At 40.5% G+C, this 22,111-nt stretch overlaps 1 protein-coding gene and 1 long non-coding RNA gene across 4 annotated transcripts in view; one reads left to right on the plus strand and one right to left on the minus strand.

Annotated features, from left to right (window-relative positions):
• The window catches only part of LOC306668556, a 50,214-nt gene extending 42,203 nt beyond the window's left edge, over positions 1-8,011 (plus strand). For all 3 annotated transcript variants that reach the window (XR_013765898.1, XR_013765899.1, XR_013765900.1), the window contains 2 exons: positions 6,543-6,621; positions 7,584-8,011. This is a non-coding gene — a long non-coding RNA (uncharacterized lncRNA). The remainder of the gene's footprint in view (positions 1-6,542; positions 6,622-7,583) is intronic.
• On the minus strand, positions 513-11,937 carry GARIN1A (golgi associated RAB2 interactor 1A). Its single transcript, XM_079152050.1, has 5 exons — positions 10,630-11,937; positions 8,081-8,262; positions 7,093-7,342; positions 4,144-4,262; positions 513-1,585 (listed from the first exon to the last, which is right to left on the minus strand). Exons 1-5 carry the CDS (start codon positions 10,780-10,782, stop codon positions 1,390-1,392), a joined length of 900 nt encoding a protein of 299 aa, XP_079008176.1. The 5' UTR covers positions 10,783-11,937; the 3' UTR covers positions 513-1,389.
• Between the last annotated feature and the right edge of the window lie 10,174 nt (positions 11,938-22,111).

Here is a 22,111-nt window from a genome sequence, read left to right on the forward strand (position 1 = left end):
ACTGAATAGTGTGCTGGCATTTTCTCTGTTGTTGATGTTTTGTTTTAACACTGTCACAGCTTTATTCAAAAACACAGTTGCACAAAAGTATTATCCTCAAAGTTTTAAAGGAGAGATTATTAAAGAACTTAACACACTCTATACATACTGCCATACAAAGACCATTAAAATAGGACCCAAAACTTTTACAAAATATCAACCTCCCGCTTACCACACACAAAGTTAAATAAGTTTTAAAAAGTTATCTGAAGGTTCACTAAGTGTTGTTTCCAAACCAAAGAACTCTAATTTTGATTGCACAATAAGATGATTGCTAAGAAAGTCAATATAAAAAAAAAAAAAAAGTTTTTGTCCTTTTAAAAAAAAAAAAAAAGAAAGTCAATATAGGGTTGGGGTTGTGGCTCAGTGGCAGAGCGCTCACCCAGCATGTGTGAGACCCTGGGTTCAATCCTTAGCACCACATAAAAATAAGTAAAATAAAGGTATTATGTCCACCTAAAACTAAAAAAATAAAAAGAAAGTAAATGTACAGATTTCATTTGAAAAATAAGTATTTTATAATCTGGCATAGTTTGTAATAAGTAGTCTTAGATACTAAAGCTGGGCATATCAATTGCTCAAATTAGGAGAAAAATGCTAATTTTTTGTACTTTCTGATCCCCAGTGTGCTGGCATTTTCTGAGAAAATATTTCTTACTTGTGCAGAGGGTGGCCAAAACTCCTGCCTTAATCCCAATATGCAAAGACACAATATCATCCAGTCTGTTTCATTAGGTCCTGGATAGAAATATGGTAGTCAAATTGATTGGGACTTTCAGTGATATGTAGTCATCATCTTCCTTCCCAGAAGCCATGTCTTCATTAGCAATCTAAGTCTGTATGGCCCAGGATGACCCTTTACAGCTTTTATATTAACACAGAGACAGGGGAGATGAAGACTCAATTTTTGACTTGAGATAACTAGGGTCACACAGAGATATCTCCCAGTTGGTCACCATCACCCTCTGGATTTCTTTAATTTTGAGCTTATAGCCAGGCCCTTCCTGTATCTACTTATCCCTTTGAGGAAGGAAGTTGGTTTCTTTCCAAAGGCCCTTTCCTCTGCACTGGCTTTCCTGGTTTTGTTCAGATGATTTGGGGTTTCAGCTGGGCAGATAGTAACTTTCTTCCCACTTATTTTCCCAAGGAGCAAGCTCCTGTTCCTTGGCCCAGAGCTTTCCCATGGAACCACCTACAAACAGTGAGGGACTCACATGGAGGTTTATTGTTGGAAGTACAGCAGCACATTGTTATAAACTCCATCTTACCCACCCATGTCACTTGGCATCGTGGTAAACAGCCTTAGTGGCTGCACAACACCAGGATTGATCATCCCATTTTAGCTAGATGTCAGGGCCCCAGAAAGTTCTCTCCTAGGGAACTGGCTACAGGAACCTGTAGGAAGTGCTCGTCTGGATCTTCTTGTTCCCAGAGGCTGTGGTTCAAGGTGGCTCTCATGGGTATATTCAAGTTGAGTGGAGATGTCACCAGCAAGGGTTTCTTGTAGCTGTGGCAACTGCCTACTTTCATGGCAGTATGGGTGTTTCTGTGGGAAACCAGAAATGTCAGGGTCAGTGAAAGCAGTAGAAGAAAAAGAAAACATTGTTAAAATCTACTTTAAAAACCATTTTATGCTGGGGTTGTAAGCCTGATGGCTCAGGAGGCTCAATCAAGAGTATTGGAAGTTCAAGTCCACCCTAGGCAATTTAGCAAGGCCCTGCCTCAGAAATAAATATAAAAAGAGTTGGGGGTGCCAGGCACTGTGGCATATACTTGTAATCCCAGTGACTTGAGAGACTGAGGCAGGAGGATTCCAGGTTCAAATTTAGCCTCAGCAATTTAGCAAGGCCCTCAGCAACTTAAGGGAGGACTTGTCTCAAAAAAAAAAAAAAAAAAAAGCTATGAATATTGGCTTAGTGGTGATATACATGATTAAGAGAAAATATATAAACTATATAAAAGAACACTAAAAAGAAAGTGAAAGTTGCTCACACTGTACCTATTCAGAAATAAATGCAATGAGTTCTTTAAGTGAAGATAATTCTAGAGTTTAGTTAAAAGCTAAAGACTGGCAATATGGCTAAAAAATCTAGAGGCCTCTTTGCTACAAAATGCCTTGAAATGCTGGATAAAAGACAAGAAATGTAATTTTTAAATGCATTATTGGGTTTACAAATTGAATAATCCCAGGAACCCCAAATCCCCAGAGAAGAGAGTATGAGCTGGGGCTGTCAGGGGGATTCTAATTTTGGGAATCAAGGGTTTGACCCATGCCCTTTACATAGAGTGACTGAGCAGAGAGAGGGCCTTCCTGAGGCCACCCAAAAGTTGGAGCTATGGTCCTAGGATCTGGAGGACCCAGTAGGTGGGGCACATTCCTGCCCAGGCAAAGGGAGGGCAGGAGAGATGAAACAGGGCCTTCTTTGTTGATGCAGTGACAAGTCGCTGCTATTCAGGAAGCAGGGTCCTCTTCCAAGTGGCTGGTCAAAGTACAAGAGGACACTTCCTGAGGACCAGATGTGAGCAGTGCCAGCCAGAGACAGACGGACAGACAGATGGTATACCAGCATGAAGCAATTGGAAGTCCTACCCAAGAGGGCAGCCTGACAACTACTGCCTGGAGGCAAGGACCCCTGCAGAGCCAGACCCTGAGGGCAAAGGGTGGCCAGTTACAAGGGAGATACTACAGCATTTCCAGAGTTGCAATTAAAGGGATGGGACTTCAAAGAACCCAAAAGTTGTAGGTGGTGTCTCACACCTATAATCCCAGTTACTAGGAAGGCTGACAGGAGAAACATAAGTTCAAGTCCAGTTAGGGCAACTTAGCCAGACCCTGTCTCCAAAATGAAAAATTTTCAAAAAGGGTTGGGGATGTGGCTCAGTGGTAGAGCACTTGCCTAGCATGCTCAAGGCCCTGGGTTTGATCCCCAGTACTGGGGAAAAGAAAGAGAAGAAAGGAAAGAAAAAGAGAAAAAGAGAAAGAAAAAAGAAAGGAAGAAAAAGAAAGAAAAAAGCTCTTAAGAGACAGTCACCTTAAAGCATTGGGAAGTGTGACAACTCAGTCTGTTAGTCTACCACTAGGAAAGGAGATCTTGACAAAGGGCCAAGTAGAGGGTAGTGAAGAGAAAGCGAGTGATAGATTCAGTGTTTTGAAATCTTCAGGCATTGGACATTTCAATTTCAGAATTGAGGCCACTTTTGCAATTTAAAGGAACCATGTACACACACACACACACACACACACACACACACTAAGAGGGAGCCATATGTCATGGGGACTACCAAGAAAAGCAGCTTTTATCCTGGTGCAAAAGGAAAACTTCTCCTGCTGAAAAAAATTAACATAAAAAATAAGTTTGTATCTTGATAATATCCTACAAATTGTACTTTGTTTTATTTGTTTTGTGGGACTGGGGATTGAACCCAGGGGCACTATACCCCTGAGCCACATCCCCAGCCCTTTTATTTTTAACTTTGAGACAGGGTCTTGGCTAAGCTGCCCAGGCTGGCCTCAAACTTGCCATCTTCCTGCCTCAGTCTCCCAAGTAGCTGGGATTACAGGTGTGGCCCACTGTGCCCGACTTCAAGCTGTACTCATTTAACATATTGGTTGCACTTGCTTTGGATTTCTTTTGTGTGTTACAGAAAGAATGTAATACAATTAGTAAATTAATAAAAGACTGGAGCTAGAGATCACTTCACCTCTGGGTTACTGTCTATTCTGTCCATCTGACAGAAGACAAAGATGAGGCGGAGAAGTAGTATCTTCTCAAATAACCCTTGTAAACTGAGATGGAGATCATCAATAGGTAACTCCATGAACCTGAATTATTAAGGATACTTCTTGAGCTTAATTTACTCATCCTTCATCCCTTTTATTAATAAGCACCTGCCATATGGAAACACTGGGGTTTGCCTGAGGAATGAACATTCAGATCAAAGAGACCTGAATACCATAGACCCTATTTTCAAGGATGGGCTTACAACAAAGTGGAGTCGTGGGCATGACTGTCTAGAATAAAAGGAAGGTTGGTAGAGGGTGTCAGTGACTCTGTGACTCCATACTGCAGGAAGGGATGATGGAGTTGACCGAACTGGACCTACCTGTTTGGTGTGAGCTGGGCCCTTGTGGAGAGTCCCAAGCAGCTGCCACTGTTCCGCTCAGCTGCCAGCAGCCGGAGGGTCTCGCTGGTCTGGGAGGATGTCGAGAGGCTGCCTTCAGACTGTGTGGAGAAATGTGTGTTAGATGGCCAGGCTGCTCCCTGAGAATCCCTGGACTCCCTCGGCATAACCTTGAAGGAATTTGTGGGCTTATACTTGAGTTTTACAGCCTAATCCTGGAAACCTGTTCCTTCAGCATTAAACCCCAGAATCATCAGACCAAAAACAGGATGCCTGGCAGGATTGTACACTTTCTCTGATGGGCTTCAGAGGTCACTTGGTCCAGAACACAAGATCTTGGCAGTGAAATGGCTGACTCTCAAAGTCTGTGATAACTCACCTAAAGTATACCACTTAATGAGAGGAGCCAAGTATTTAGGTTCTGAAATATCAAGGTCTGGGGCAATCCAGGCTATCAAGCTTTCTTGTGCTTCTATACTAGGCAGGTCCTAGAAAGGCCATGCAGATGTCAAAAAAATCACCCTAAGGTCTGGGGTGTAGCTCGGTAGTAGAGTGCTTGCCTGGCATGAGCAAGACCCTGGGTTTGATTCTCAGCACTGCTAAATAAATAAATAGGAACTCAACAGTTAATTCCAAAAGGAGTAAAATACACAAATATACATATTAACAATGTTCACACTCATTGAAAGACAAAGAGAAGCCACATTCTTACCCGCCATATGAGAAAATTTGTTAAAACTTATTATTACTCTGTTGTGATAAGGATACAGTACTTATATGAAATGGAAGAGTTCCTATTATATAAAGTGAAAAAAAATAGTATTCACCAGTATAAACGGTTATCCCTCAGTATGCATGGAGATTTGTTCCAGGGCCTCAAAACCAAAATCCACAGATGCTCAAGTCCCTTACATAAAATGACACAGTACTGTGTGTCACCTATGCACAACCTCCTACTTTAAATAATCAATAGATTACTTATAATACTTAATACAATGTAACTGCTATGTAAATAAACTATATTGTTTGGGAATAATGACAAAAAATGTCTGATATATTCACTACAGACATAATTTATTTCTTCTTCCTTCTTCCCTTTCTTCTTTTTCCCCACAGTACTAGGAATTGAGCTATATTCCCAGCCTTTTTTATTTTGAGACAGGGTCTTGCTAAGTTGCCCAAGTTGGCCTCAAACTTGAGACCCTCTTGCCTCAACCTCCCAAGTTGCTGGGATTAAAGACCTGCACCACAAAACCTGACCAGATGCAATTTTTTTTCCAAATATTTCTTTTTGTTTGTTTTTAATTCTTTTATTGGGTAAAAGACTTTTTAATTCTTTTATTGGGTAAAAGATTTGAGCAACACTGGACTTCAGTATACACAATCTCAAAAAATAATTAAGACTGCCCAATATAATAAATGTTTTCACAATTTTTGTATTTCTATATTTTTGTACTTGGAAATATTTTCACTTGGAAACATTATCTAAATTTAGCATTAACAGTAATTGAAAATAATGAACTACATATACACACACCATGGACAGGTGTTTACACTTATCATTGAGATACATGTAATATACATCTCAGATTACATAAAGCAGAAGAATAACATAATGGATCAGAAAGATAACATCAAACTCATGATGATAGGTTACCCATAAGGGGAGGAAAGGGAAATAGGACTAGAGGTGTTCAAAAAGGATTTCCATTTAACCTGCAACATTTTATTCATTAAAAAAAAGACTTGAAAAAATATTGCAAATTATTGCCTGTTTTATTTCTATGCTGTGGAAAAATATTCATTTGCTTTGTCATTCTTTTTACGTATCTACATTCTTTCATTTTTCTGAGCAAAATAATTTCAAATTGCTTACAAAGTTGTGTATGTGTGTGTACTCTATTACAGCATTAACAAAAAAAACAGCAAAAATATCACTGCATCCTAAAGAACTCTCAAGACATAATTAATCTCATGGTTTTGATTTGACAGTTCTCTAAAGTGTCTAAATGCAGTCACAGTGTTTTCCTCATTAGTACAAGTTCCTAAGTTGTCTGTGCCTTTTCAAACAATTACATTGAATTCCATTTTAGTTATTAGCTCAGTTCAAAAGAAAGAAAAAATACTGAGCACCAGTTGTTTACCTGGCATAGTTGTGGGCACTGAGGATAGAGCAATGAACACATTAGACCAAGGTTCATCACCTCTTAGGCTCTAGACCAAAATCTGCTCTACCACCTGTTTTTATAAAATTTTATTGGTGAACATTCATGCCCTTCTGCTTGCATTATATCCTTCAGTGCTATCAGTGGAGATGAATAGTTGTGCAAAGACTATATGATTCACAAAGTCTAAAATATTTACTATCTTACCCTTTATAGGAAAAGTTTCCCAACCTCTGCAATCAACAAAAAGAAATCTCTGACCTTGTGAACTCACATTCTATTACAGAGACAAACGGTAAAGTAATAAATAAGTTTTTTGTGTGGTCTATGTTAATGTGACCCACGTGGAAGAAAGCAGGGGAAAGGAATAAGGAGTATTGTCAGAGAAGGCTCACTGCCAAGATGACCTTGGAACAAAGATCTAATAGAGGTGAGAGAACAGACGGGTGGAAATCGGGGGAAACTTTCCAGGCAGGGGAAGTGGCAAGAGCAAAGTTCTGAGGGGAAAATTTCAAGGAGCTCCATGGACCAGTGTGGCTGGAATGGGATGAGAGGAAAGAGGAAGTCAGTCGATGGGCCAGGTTGAACACAGTCCAGCATCTTTTTAAAAAATATTTCTGATCCAAAGTTGGTTGAATCCATGGATTTGGAACCTGCAGATATGGAGGGCCAACTGTGCGTCTGTACATGTGTGTCTTATATATGTGTGTATACATACACATCTATATTTATTTCAGTGCAGACCTCGGAGGGATGCTCTACTTACTGTTGTTTCAGTGGAGGGGCTAGGCATCTTGGGCACCAGGCAGTGAGTGAATTGGATTCTTGGATCTTTGGTGGTGATGGATAGACCTTTCTGTAGAATTCTCACTAAGCGGATCCAAAATTGAAACACAGCCTCTGGATGTTTTTCATGGAGCCTCAGGTAGTAGATCTTTTCCGTCACTGTTCTAAGCCGCAGGATGCGTTGGGTCCGGTCATAGATTTGTAGCTCCACGTACTTCAGGGGGAGAATCCTGGGCATAATCAGGAAATTCCAATATAGGTGCCTCCCACCACTGCTTGGGAGTGCAAAGGGGAGAAAGCTTGTGTTCTGAGAATGGGAATGACCAAGATTGACTCTTCTTCGATTTCCAGGACTTTCGTTAACCAATCTGTCTGCCTCAATAACAGTGCTGCTATTGATGCATAATATCTCATTTAACTCCCACAACAACATTTTGATGGAGGAAAGATATTGTTACTTCCACTTTACAGATTTTCAAACTAAGACTTGGGAAATCTCATCAGTTTGCTCAAGTGGGAACTGGAACAAAGTCTTCCTGCCTCCATCTCCAGGCTTTCTCCCTACATCGTGATTATCTATGTTGAGGGGGTAAGGACCAGGATGTATGTCTCCTGTACAGTTGGTTTTTTTTTTTTCTATCTTCACATATCATAGTCATATTTCATATCTCTATCTTTTCTTATCTCTATCTTTTCTTGGGGAACCCCTACATCTATGCTGAAAAAAATTAAACTAAACAAAACAAAACCAAAATCCTCAACAACTGGTCTTGAGTCAGGAGCTGTGGACTGTGGACTGCTTCACCCCAGCACCATACACAATGCTTGGTATATATAGGTACTAAATAAATACTAGTTAAATGAATGAATGAATGAGTTTCACACTGAAAAACACTGCTCTTTCTGAAATCCAGCTGTAGAGCAGCTGTATTCTCCCACCCCTTGTGATCCCTCCCTCCAGCCTTTACCTGCTCAGTGTGATGACTGGGACACCACGAGTGGTCCAGGTAGAAAACTGACTCTGGGGCCAGGTGACATTGGCCATCAGGAGGACGTTGGGGAGTGGCAAGGAGGGCACTGAGGATGTCACCCCAAGAATCATGGTGGTAGATCCTTCCCAGACATTCATCCAGTCTGTGGGCTTAGTGACCTGGAAATCAGTCCCAGGTACACAGGTCAGGAAGGAGCAGAAGGGTGGGAGGATACAGAAAAGGGCATTTCAGCCTGGTGACAGGTGTACAGCATTCTGGGTTGGACCATGACCTGCTATAGTCCTTTTTATTGGTCTCCCCCAAATGGCCTGTGAGCTCACTGGCAATGAGAACTCTGTGTGGCATTTCCTAGCTGGAAAAAGATGTGAGAAAAAGCTGGGTGGCACTGAATTTTATCCACTCCTCCATGGGTAGCAGAAGCCAGTACTCCCTTCTACTGACTTGAAAGGGAGATAGTGTGAAGAAAGTCCCAGCAGAGGAGGAGAGTACAGGAAAAGCCGTCAAGGGGGAAGACCCAGACGACTCAAGCTGAGGGAGGTTCAGGAGCTTCCCTCGGGACAAGGAGCAGCTTGTTCCTAGGTCTTAAGTGCCGTAATGACCTGTTCTCCTAAAGCACCTGGGGTTGTGGCAGGACAGGAGTCTGGGATGCCTGGCCTTGGGCCAGTGTCTCAGCTTACTGACAGAAAGGCACCAGAGCTGTGGCCACCAAGGAGACACAGGGACCAAGGTGAGGTATGTTCCCAAGACACCATGCCTTCTCCCAATGTTCTAGACTTTATAAAGTCATCAGGACTGTTGTTCCGCTCCTGGTAGAACTGAGGTCAAGGAGAAGGCCCCAGAAATGACTGGAATTTATTTCCCAACAGCCTGACCAGATAGTGCTCCTAGAAAAATGAATTTTGACATTAGGGGGAAACAGTGACATTTCTTGGAGCCTATGTTGTAGAATGAAATTTATATCCCCTACAAAACACAGAAGACAGCACGTATTGAAAGTAAGTGTTCAATAAATGCTTAGGGCTGAAGCTGCTTGGAGGTGAAGGTGGCCATGCGGAGAGCAGGGAGAGAGGAAGCAGCGTCACTGCGTTATGACTCATCGCAGGCTCAGTCATGTCACGGAAACCAACTTCTGCTGTGGCTCCACCTTTCCTGGCACATTCTGAGTTTCCTACCGCCTATTAGGACCACCTGGTGTCCATTCAGAGATTCAAATGGTTTTAATATGAGACCAACTAGAAAATATTGAGGACAAATTTGCTGCAAAAACATCCCATCCAAAGAGAAATGACTAGAAATCGGCTCCCAAGTCTGCAGACCTTGTTAAAACTTCTCTTCAACAAGAGGGTTAGCAATGAGTTCTGCCCAGGCTTACCAGCTGACCCCAAGTACATGTTCCCAGGGGAACACCAGGAGCCATGAACACAGGTCCTCCACACTGGGACTGCAGTAGGGAATAGCTTGTTGCTTCCCGAACTAAGCTCCAGATGTACCTCCAGTGGTTACCCCCACCCTTCTCTCCTACAACTCCTTGCCCTTCATCTGGAGGGTTCTTGTCCTGCAGATCCTCTGTGAATTCAACCTCTCTGCCTTGACCCAGGTACTTTTAAGTCCTTCTGCCGAATACATCCCCCTCCTGCTATTTTGATCACCAAAGACTCAGCAATACCTCAAAGAATGGTTTCTGGAAAGTCTTTTCCAACTGTCAAAGTCCAAAGGGGGTACTCTGGATGTTCTAAACATGTGTTCTCTGGGCTCATGCCTTGGGGTCAGTTGTTCCAAACTATTCAACACAGAGCTCGATTAGATAGCATTTAAAATGGGTAGACCAAACTTACAAACTTACTCAGCCCAGGACACTACCTGGTATTCTGGGCATCTCCTGCCCAGGCATTAGAATGTGCCTCCTGGCTGACTAATTGCTTATATCACACTACAAAGGAGCACAGACACACAGGGTCAGACCAATGTCTGTGGGGGACGGGAAGGACCTGGTGATAAGTGATACCTATTCAGACAACTGCCACATACTCCCAGTGGCTCCATGCTCCCCTAGGCCATGAATGTACACTTCCACTGTCATATCACCTCTCTGTGGGGGCTTGGCAGAATCTGAGCAAGACCAATCTGCCAAGTGGCCTTGCTTTCAAATAGTTTAGTTTCTAAACTATCCTAGAGAGAGAAGGTTGGATCTCAGAGCAGGGTTTCCAATAGTGACCTTTGGTCCCTGAAACCATCCACTTCAGACAAATGGCCCAGAGAAGGTACCTGTGGTCCTACCTGAAGACAGCTCTGGCTTCCTTGTAAGGAGAGTCTAGTTCCTTAAAGCACATGGCCTGCAGGAAGCTCTCTCATGCTGTAGGCACAAACTGAAGTTGAACTTGGGACCCAGATCCTCTGCTTTGTTCTGGCTTTGATGGTTTCTTTCTCCACCCCAGGGCTTTCAAAGTCCACAGCATCTTGTGACCAACCCATAGGAACAGTTTCAGGAAGGGGAAGACAGGTGGCCCTGACAGGCATGGGGATACCTGGATAAAGTTGCTTTCAAACACCACTGAGTTGGAGAACAAGTTGAATTCTGGAGAATGAATCAGTCGACAAAGAAGGCCATTTTCCACCCCAAGTGCTACTCCAGGGCCTGGTTCCCTGACCTTAGGAGGGAGGCCCCTAATTTTACTCATTGGTTCTTGGGAAGAATGGGCTGGGGAACATCTCTGGGGCTCCTTGCAGACCCAGCCCAACTCCGAGGTGTTGTCGTTGTGACCACTGCTTCCCCCACCTCCGCAGCTCTACCTCCCTCCCTACTTATGGCTGTCCTCCAGGGCTGGGAGGGCCTGTCAGCTCACAATGGCAGGAATGACATCAGGGAATGTGATGGGCAACAAGAGGAAAGGGAAAAAGAAGAGGGCAGGAAGCATAAGGGATGTGCGGGACTCCTCTGTCCCTCTCTCTACTGGCTACAAACCACCAGTAACGGAGCCTCTTCCACTTTTCCAACATTCGATCTTACTCTAAGCAGGAGGAAAACGACCCTCCCAAGATTATATCAAGAGAGGAGTGAGTTGCCAGGACAGCCAGGAAGGTGCTGGGGAAACCCACAGGCTTTAAGCCTCTCTCCTCACAGTGAAACTGCTCACAAAAACTCTGACTGCTCACTTCAGATCAGGCTCTGACCTGCCCAGAAGAGTCTAAGGGTGGGAGATGAAATTCATGTTTCCTACCCCACCTCATGGGATAAAATGAGAATTATTTTTTAATCACCAGGCTATTAACAATGAGGCATATTTATTTAGAAACAGTAGACAAAGGAAGAAGTATTTGGCACAGTGTTTTGCTGGAGCCAACTCAAAACAGGTCATGAAGGAAGCTAGGTACACTGGCAAGTGCCTGTGGTCCTAGCCACTTGAGAAGCTGAGGCGGGAGGATCACTTAAGCCAGAGTTTGAGGCCAACCTAGCCAACACAGCAAGACCCCCCATGTCAAAAAAACTTTTGTTCTTTTTTAAATTTCAAAATATTTGCAAATAAAATAACACATACTAAATAATCCATCATCATAGAAGAAATGAGAAATCACTAGGGAAATTAAATATATATATATGAATGAATTACAACTCCAACAGAGAACATGTGGAATATAGTCTTTGAATCACCTCTTTAAAAGCCCCTTAGGGCTGGGGAGATAGCTCAGTTGGTAGAGGGCTTGCCTCACAAGCACGAGGCACTGGGTTCAATCCCCAGCACCAGAAAACAAAAACAAAAAAAATGAAAAGCCCCCTGTTCTTGATGATGGGCAGAATCACAGCCTTTGGGACAGGAGTTCCCTGTGTTTCTCTTTTGCTAGCAAAGCAATAAACTTTCTTTTTCCTTTTTCTCAAAAAAAAATTGAAAAACTTAGTGTGATCTAGAAAAGAGAGAAAATACAAATTACCAATTTCAAAGACAGAGGGAATATCACTATGGATATTATGAATTTTAACAGTATAAAAAGGAAATAGTTCTGGCAACTTTATGCCAAAAAAAGTTGACTACTTAGAATTTCCATACAGATGCCATGCCATAGAAATGATTAAAACTGACTTAAGAAAAGCATTCTAAGCCAGGTGCAATGGTGGACACCCATAATTCCAGCAATTCAGGAGGCCAAGGCAAGAGGATGGCAAGTTCAAAGCCAGCCTAAGCAACTTAGTGAGGGTCTAAGCAAACTAGGGAAACCCTGTCTCAAAAAATAAAAGGGCTGGGGATGTGGCTCAAGGGTAAAGCACCTCTGGGTTCAATCCCCAGTATCAAAATTATATATATTTAACTGAATTTTTTAACTAGCTTAGGAAAAAAATCAAATAAATATGTGTATTCATACAATACTTGTAATTTAATATCTCTCCACAAATGAAACTCTAGGTTCATATGGTCCCACTGGTAGGAATCCATCAAACATTTGAGGAACGAATAATATCAGTTTACACAAACTCAAGAAATGGAGTAGCAGTTATTTTATGAACCCAGCATTACCAAATCCAAATAAATACAATGCAAGAAAAAAAATCAAGCAGATCAGTACTACTCAGGGATGGACACAATAATTATTGACGGACAACCAAAAGAGAGATATACTCTATTCATGAATTGGAAGATTCAATATTAAAATGTCAATTCTCCCCTAAGTTGATCTATAGATTTAATAAAATCCCAATAAAAATGTCAGAAAATAGAAATTGGAAAAGATTGATTATAATTATTTTTGAAATAAAAATTTAAACAGATAACACATTCACAAGTTATAAACATCCAACAACAGCGTGAAAGGGAAGATAGAGTCTATCTCCCTCCCACCCCCGTCCTTGACCTAAGTCCCACTACCCTTCCCCCAAATAAAGCCACACTTGTCATTTTCTTGCTCATCCTTTTGGAAAACATTTATAACATGTATACCAATTCACATTTCCTCCATAATGTTTGACAGTTCATACTTACAGATCCATCATCTCTGTGGATCATCAAATTTTTGAACTCAGACCAGGCTGAAAGGCAAAAGAAATGTCTTCTTGGTGTGATTTTAATTGAGCATCTTTTCACTTGCTCTTTTTTCTTCCATGAATTTTTTTTTTCATGACATTTGCCAATTTTTCTATTATAGTACTGGTCTTTTTCTTCTCTGTTTACAGGTATCCTTTTTATATTGGAAACATTAGTCTTTTGTGTGTGTAAACTGAATTGCATTTTTTTAAATTTGTAATTTGTCTTTGAATTAGTTTACAGTGGTTTTTGCCCAGTGGAATTATTTTGGTAATTAAATGTATCAGTATTTTCATTTTTGCTATTATATTTCGAAGAAGTTTTCCCACTCCAAGGTTATACAATAATTTCCCCATGCTTTTTTGTGTTACTTTTATGTTCATTACCTTCCTGTATGTCTTTTCCTGTTGTGTCATGTGAAATTTACAACCAATGAATTTTTCTTCTGTTTCTCCGGGTGGCTGCCAATTGGCCACCACCACTTATTGTATTGTACGTTACATATTTTTGTCACTGATTTGAGATGCATTCACTCTTTGAGTTTACTGAGTAATTAACTACCATATGCTAGGCACCATCCTGAGTGCTTGAACAAAAGAAAACAAAACAAAAAGTTTACGTTTTTGCAAGGAGATTCAGACAATAAAAAATAAACAAAACAAATAATTACATAGTATGTTAGAAGGTAGGAGATGAAACTGGTAAAAAAGGGTGGAGATGGGCTGGGGAAGGAAAGGAGGATAAGGGGGACCAGAAAGGTTGGTGGAGGACGGAGTGAGCAGATTGTGGTTTAAATCTCACTGAGATTTATGAGAACAATGTCACTTTTGTCATAATCAAAAGTACTATTATTGACCCAATTTCAGAATTTATTTTATATCTCATTGATCTGTCTATTAATAGGATAGCTTAAATATTGAGGATTTATAGTATTTCCTAATCTGATCAGGTTAGTATGAAGGAAATAATTCCCCCTCCTTTCTTTTGCTGGGGTTTGAAATCAAGGTCCCTGGTATGCTGGATAAGTGCTCTGCCACTGACCTATCCCTATACCCCTCCAGCCCTAAATGGGATATTTCTACACATGAAATTTGAAAGAAAAATATTGAATAGTAAGGCATTTCATATTTGGCAGGTTTTTAAAATTTTCAGTATGACAAGCAATTGTCTCTGCCTGGATAAAATTTACAGCAGAGAAAAGACCTTCATAATAACAGCTCAAGGAAAGTTGGTCATAAATACATTACTAATGCTAGATTCATAAAAGAGGCACTCAAAGTCAGGCACAGTGGTGCATGCCTGTAATCTCAGAGACTTGTGAGGCTAAGACAGGAGTATCACAAGTTTGAGGCCAGCCTCAGCAACTTAACGAGATCCTCAGCAACTCAGTGTGACCCTGTTTCAGAATTAAAAATAAAAAGGGATGGGTATATAGCTCAGTGGTAAAGTGCACTTGTGTTCAATCTCCAGTATGAAAAAAAGAAGAACCCAACTATAATTGTCAAATGTGAAGGTGATACAGAGTTAGTAACAGTCTTTATAATATTACGTGCAACTGATCTGAATCCGAGTCCTCATTTTCAACAATAGGACTTTCCCAAATTTCTACAATTTCCAAATGCATTATCAATTTTGTCTTTTTTGAAATCAGAAAAATTTAACATGACTGAAATGATTTAAGAATATTTGTATATTGCCAGCAGTCAGTGCACACCTTGTAATCCCAGTGCCTTTGGAGGCTGAGGTAGGAAGATTGCACGTTCAAGGCCAACCTCAGCACCTTAGCAAGACCCTGTATCAAAATAAAAAATGAAAAGGGATGGGGTTGTAGCTCAGTGGGAGGGTGCCCCTGGGTTAAATGCCTAGAACCAAATAAAACAAAGAAAAAGAATATCTGTATCTTGAAATGGTATAAAAGTGATACATTTATTATTAAAAACCTATATATGAAAATATTTAAGGTAAAAAGGAAATGAGTAACATTTAGATTCAGTAGAATCTAACTATACAATATTATACGAATATCCTGTATAACAGAAAAATATAGCTACTGATTCACCATTTGCAGATTTGTCCCATAGTACCATACCCATTCAAAAAAGAACTTCAGTGTTCCCATGTCTACAGTAGTAAAAACCCAAATGGGAATACAGTTGGTTAAAAAAAAAAAATCAATCCTTTCTCCATTTTCTTTTAAAATTATAATCGGTATACTGAAAATATCTGCAAAAATTGGTAATTTTTAGACTCATTTATTTGCCAACTCAGTTTGTCAAGTTCTTATAACTATTAAGGCCCCAGAAATACTGTTTCAGGATTCTGTTAGATCTCTCAATCTGTCTAGACAATATTACTTTAGGAATATTTTCAGGTCACTTCTTTGCTCTCCCGAATGCACATTCATGTGTGTATACAGGTGGACTTTTGAGTGTCCTATCATATGACAGTTTAGTTTTCCCCTCCCTCAAGTCTACACTTTATAACTGTCTTGGCAATGATCTATTTATTGGTTCAATGCAGAGTTTTATGCAATAAAGGCCTGTACAACACGTACCCTTTGATAATACCCACAGCTACTTCTTTTTTTTTTTTTTTTGGCGGTGCTGGGGATTGAACCCAGGGTCTTATGCTTACGAGGCAAGCACTCTACCAACTGAGCTACATCCCCAGCCCCCACAGTTACTTCTGTGGTAACAAAGTTTTTGTAAGTGATCTGAAACGGAAAAGACGACTGTGATGGCCATTCTCCCAGAGGGGCTCAATGGTGTCACCTCCTGGTATCCAACTTTTGAGTGGTCCCCAAGATCCCACTTACAGGGTTGGTCTGTGTGACTGAAAAACTAAGACAGAAGTGGTAGGATGTTTCTTCCGAGATTAAGTAATAAAAGGCACTTCCATGAGGTGGCTTTCTCTCACTTTCTCTCTCCTTTCTCATCATTCACCTTGGAGGCCATCTGCCATGACTTGAACAGCCCTACAGAGAAGCCCACATAATGAAGAACTAAGGCCTTCAGGCAATAGCCATCCAGGACCTAAGGCCTACCAAGAGCCACGTGAATAGCCTTGGAAAGGAATCTTTTAGGGACCAATGAGACTTCAGATGACAGCCATCCTGACCAACAGTCTACTACAATGTCATGAGATATGCTGAGCCAGAACCACCCAGCTAAGCCAGATTCCCGACCCTCTGCAACTGTGTAAGAAAACAATTGTTTGAAGTTGCTAAGCTTAGGGGTAATTTGTTATGTGGCAACAGAAAACCGAAATACTAAAGGAAACAAATGGAATCAACCAACAAGAAGAAGGAAAAGAAAAGCCCTAAAGAGAAGAGAAAGCTTTACATAAGAAGGGAGAGGAACTCTGACTTCTTGGTTACTGGATAATAATTTTAGTTTTCTTCTGAAGCACTTTTAGCATATTTCTGATAGGTAATGTCTTGTCTTCTCTGGGTTCTTCCATCTGATTGTTAATCTCCTTCGCCTCTGGGCACCTAAAATCTAAAAACCTTTACATGGTATTAATTTATTTAACATTACATTTTGCTAATAAGTTTTAGGAATGTAATGCTCTTCAGTTTAGGATTCAGACTACATAAAATAAACTACCTTTAATCAATTATTTAGTCCTGCATTTTATGGTGTTAAATAAAAGAAAAAAGGAAAATGTCCAAATTGCACTCATACTACTACAGCAATATACGAACATAAAAAAATAGTATCCAAGTGATGAGTTATGATTTATAATTTGGCAAGCTTTTACTACACAAAACTAATCAAGTGTATAGGCATTATTGATTGCTGATGGGCAAAGCAGCACACAACATTCTAAGTTACATGTTTATAATTTTGAATTTATTTACAATAAAATTGTTTGATTGATTGATTGCAGTACTGGGGATTGAAACCAGGGGTGCTTTACCACTGAGCTACATTCTTAACCCTTTAAATTATTTTTTAACTTTTTTTTAGTAGTTGATGAACCTTTATTTTATTAATTTCTTTATATGTGGCGCTGAGAATTGAACCCAGTGCCTCACACGTGAGGCAAGTGCTTTACCACTGAGCCACAACCCCAGCCCCTAATTTTTTATTTTGAGACAAAGTATCCTCAGTGTTCACTAGATGGCACTAGACAAAAATTCAAAAAAATAAAAAATAAAAAGTTGATCTTGCAATCCTCCTGCCTCAGCTTCCAGAGTTGCTGGGATTACAGTGTGTGCCACCTCACCTGGCTTAGGTTTTATTTTTAAAAACCCCACACATTCTTCACATAAGAATTGCCTCAAGAGTGAAAAAGCTCATTATTATATTTAAAAAATATTTTTAGATGTTGATAGACCTTTATTTTATTCATTTATTTATATGTGCTACTGAGAATTGAACTCAATACTTCACACATGCTAGGCAAGCACTCTACCACTGAGCCACAACCCCAGCCCTTATTATTATTAATATGTTTTCCTATAATGTATTTTAAAGAGTCCTAGAAAAAGAAGCAAAGCATGATGAAGAGAATAGCTTCATACTGAGAATCTACCACCGATTAGCTCAGTAATACCATCTGATTCACCTGGTCTCTTCTGGTTGTTTCCTCAACAGTAAAATGAGAAGATTGGTTAGTCCTGCACTGTCCAATACAGTAGCCACATCTGTGACTACTGAGCACTTGCAATGAGGGTAGTCCTAAAGGAGATGTTGGGGGAATAAAATGCACATCAACACAGTACATGCTTAGTACACTAAAAATAATTTAAAATATTTCATTAATGATTTTTTACATTGAATATATATTGAAATGATAATATGTGGAATATATTAGGTTAAATCTTAAAAAATACATCTTTTCCTGTTTCTTTTTGCTTTCTAACGTGGTCACTACAAAAATTTAAATTATCCATGTGATTTGCATTTTTTTTTATTGAATGACACTGGGCTTGATCATATCTTTCAGCCTTCATATTCTGGCCTCAAAGTCTGTAGAGGAACCGCCTCTCAAATCCAGAAAGCATCTGCAGCATGTGTTTGAAGTAGTTCCTTCTTTCTCAGTGTCCACTAGGTGGCACTAGAGTTCCAACCTCCAGCTAATAATTCAGAAATTTTAAATCTGTACTTGCACTTTTCTAAAATGTGCGCTGCATAGTCTCCTCTGCTTGGCTTTGCTCACATTATTCCCTCTACTGGAAAACTGTTTCCTCACCTGGGCAGCAGGACCACAAGCTTACTCATTTTAAAATTTTCAGCTCCTCCAAGAAGCCCTTCTTTAACATCCTACTCCTGCCTGCAAATGACTTAATTGTACCCTTTGTCATATATATATATATACATATATATATATGTATATATATATGACATCAGCTTTTTTACCTGAATTTCCCTCTACTACCTTTTTTATGGGGGAGGGTGGCTAACTGGGAATTGAGCCAGGGCCTCACACATGCTAGAAAAGTACTCTACCACGAAGCTACATCCCTAGCCCTTTTTATTTTTTGAGACAGGGTTTCACTAAGTTGCCAAGGCTGGTCTTAAGACCCTCCTGCCTCGGCCCCTGCCCCATGACGCTGAGATGACAGGCATGTGCTACATCACCGGCACCTTTTACTTACTCTCTTGTGTACATTATCTGAGGAAGACAGAGGTGAAATCTTACTTGATGCCTGGCATCTGATTATGTTCTGTAAGCAGTGTATCAGCCCAGAGAGGCTGTTATACTGCAGCAACAAAACCCCCAAAACCTCAGTGACTTAACAAAAAAAAAAAGTAATCCTATTCAAGGATCCACTGAGGGTTCTTTTCTGTGGTATACCCACTCCAGGACCTACCCTAATGGAGCAGTTCCAGGTGGAGCAATTCTGGTCACTGAGGCAAAGGAAGAGGGCCTTGCCGGTTTGGGAATCAGCCCTTAAAAGGCTCTAACCTAGAACTGACAGTCACTTCCACTCACTGTCAGGAACTAATTACATGGCCCCATCCAACCAGAAAGGGGTCAGGAAGTACAATCTACCTAGTGCTTGAAATAGACATATTTGAATACCAAGGACTACTACTAAGGATTCTTGTTGATAATCATGCAGCTTGCTCTCTCTCCTGCAGGTGGCATACACTTTCTATCCTTCCCCCAAAGAAAACAACTTGAGACGTCTGTTTAGCTATAACATTAGATTTAAATTTAACAATCTCTGGGTGATGCACAAAAGTTTCTCTACCAGTTTCAGGTGTGGCTTGAGGTGGAGATCTATAAACTAAAAAGACAAGCTATGTGCCCCCCCCGCAATGCACAGTAATAGAATAAAGACACACTAAAGCAGTTAAGGAGGAAGAGGAAGAATGAGAGGCACCACAGTGTGGTGACGATATCCCACTAGACAGATGTGGTGGGACCCTTTGCCCTTGGCGGGAGGGAATAGCTTTGCTTAGGCTCCAATTGTGCCTCCTAGAAGGGGATCCCTTAGGTGATATTTTCTGTTTTAAGCCATTGAGATTTTAGTGTTCTTGCTACAGCATAATCTAACAATGTGTCCTTGGCTGATACAGAAACTGGAATCTAGAGAGGGGTATTGATATTTTAAAAATAAAACAGGTGGGGTGGCACATGCCTGTAATACTGGGTACTCAAGAGGTTGAGGCAGAACCATACAAGTTCAGGGCAACTTCAGTAACTTAGTGAAACTCTTGTCTCAAAATTAAAAAGGGTAGGGGACAGAGCTCAGTGGTAGAGAGTTTGCCTAGTATGCATGAGGTCCTGGGTTCTACTCCCAGAGTCAGAAAAAAAAACCAAAAAAACAAAACAACAACAACAAAAAAACCCTAATATGTATGACATTAACTTACACAGAGGGCACCAGAGATCTTACTGGAGGCTGGAAGGATGGCAAATTCTGTTATGCAATAATAAAATATGTGGTAGAACTGTTGCCTGCAGTGACTTTATCTAATAAGTTTGTAGATCTACGAAAGAACAGAATTTGAGCAGCATGAATACTGGTTACTGTTTGTTGCCATTGACAACAAACTGCTAGACAGAAGAGCTGTGTAAGACACCAACAGACTATAGACCAGGTGTGGTGGCGCATACCTGTAAACCCAGCACCTTGGGAGGCTGAGGCAGGATGATCACAAGTTCAAGGTCAGCCTAGGCAACTTGGTGAAACCTTGTCTCAAAATAAATAAATAAAAAGGGTTGGGGATGTAGCTTAGTGGTAGAATGCCACTGGATTCCATTACCAGTATCTCTCTCTCTCTCTCTCTAGCACATGAAACTGTCCTGAAATGAAGATAAAAGGCCAACTACATTTTTTACAGTACTACACTAACAAAATACATGTCACATAAGCCCAGCCAACCTCATAGGGACTAGTGTACTAGTTCCATATTGACTATCATAGTGTGATAAATAAAACTGATGCCTAAACCACTGGCTTCTTAGGTAGTGGCATTTAAATTTAAGAAAACTCAGGAAGAAAACTGGTTTAACAGAGGACACCATGTTCCATTCTGTTCTTTGGCAAAATTAAATTCATAAAACAATGCATATACCCAGATGGGACTGTAAATAGGTGTATTATGACAGGCAGAATGAATAGACTTATACATGGGACAGGTTATGGAGGAGCAATGGTGGATACAAGGGGGAAAAACAAAACAAAAACAAAAAAAACAAATCAAAATTTTCCACTTGTGTGTAAAGGTCTAGCCACTTGGATCTGGGTGAGAGAACAGAAACAATCATCTGTGAGACTGTGGACACTATCAGATGACCTGATCAGAATAAAGCAGTCACTTTGTTGGATAAAAGATATTGAAGGGTTGGGGATATAGCTCAGTTGGCAGGGTGCTTGCCTTACAAGCACAAGGCCCTGGGTTCAATCCCTAGCACTGGGGGGCAAAAAAAAAAAAAAAAAAAAAAAAGACATTGAAGAACACAGAAGAAAAAAGCCTTCTGGATTGGTAATTCTCCTTCCCCCAGAGACTAAAGGTGAGGGACTGGAAGAAGGGATCACTTTTCTTTTTTAGAAATAGAGGCTAGGCATGGTGGCACATTCCTATAATCTTAGTAACTTGGGAGACTGAGGCAGAAGGATCAAAAGTTCCAGGCCAGCCTCAGTACCTTAGTGAGACATTGCCTCAAAATAAAAAAATAAAATGGGTTGAGGATGTAACTTTATAACAGAGTTCTTGCCTAGCATGGCCAAGGCCCTGGGTTCATTCTCCAGTAGCACAATAAGAAAAAAAGGAAGAAATGGATAGTCCCAAAAGGACTGTGGTTGTCCTTTATCTTTTGGTGACTGGTTCCAGGGCTGCCCCCCCCCGCCCCCTTCATTTAGATGCTTAAGTCTGTTTTATTTAATGGCACGGTGTTTGCATATAATCTCTGCACATTGTCCCATGTAATTTAAATCTTCTCTAGGTGATTTACAATGCCATAGATGATGTAGTTATCCCATATTGTTGAGGAATGACAAGTCTGTTAAGTGTTCAGTACAGACTTTTTTTGGTAGTACTGGGGAATGAACCCAGGGGTGTTCTACCACCTAGCCACATCTCCATCCTTTTTTTGAGAGGGTCTACATTCCCCATCTAACTTCAAACTTGCAATCCTCCTGTCTCAGCTTCCCAAGTAACTAAGATTACAGGAGTGTACTACTGTGCTTGGTTCAGATGCAATATTTTAATTAAAAATATTTTCAGGGGCTGAGATACAGCTCAACAGAATGGGTTCAATTACTAGCAATGAAAAAATAAAAAATCTCAATCCACACCTGGCTGAATCCATGAATATAGAATCTGTGAATATGGAGAATCAACTCTAACAGTCATGGCCTAGGCTCAAATAACTGGTTGTTACTGTAAACTGCCCATGCCCCCAAATTCAGATGTTTATGATTAAACAAAGTGCTTTAAGCACTTTCCTGTTTCAAAGTTTTATGTTAATCCTTGGACTAGGAATTAAGACTCTTACCTATCACTAAGTCAAGGTCAGAAGTCAGAATAACACATAG

This window comes from Sciurus vulgaris (genome assembly GCF_902686455.1).
Source record: "Sciurus vulgaris genome assembly, chromosome: 8".
Lineage (NCBI taxonomy): Eukaryota > Metazoa > Chordata > Mammalia > Rodentia > Sciuridae > Sciurus > Sciurus vulgaris.

Excerpts from the sequence above, each read along its gene's own strand:
- GARIN1A (XM_079152050.1), bottom strand. The coding sequence starts at position 10,782 with ATGAGTAAAATTAGGGGCCTCCCTCCTAAGGTCAGGGAACCAGGCCCT. Across the intron at positions 4,263-7,092 it reads GCCCCTCCACTGAAACAACA|TCTGAAGGCAGCCTCTCGAC; the intron begins GTAAGTAGAGCA and ends TTCTCCACACAG. Across the intron at positions 1,586-4,143 it reads GCCCAGCTCACACCAAACAG|AAACACCCATACTGCCATGA; the intron begins GTAGGTCCAGTT and ends GGTTTCCCACAG.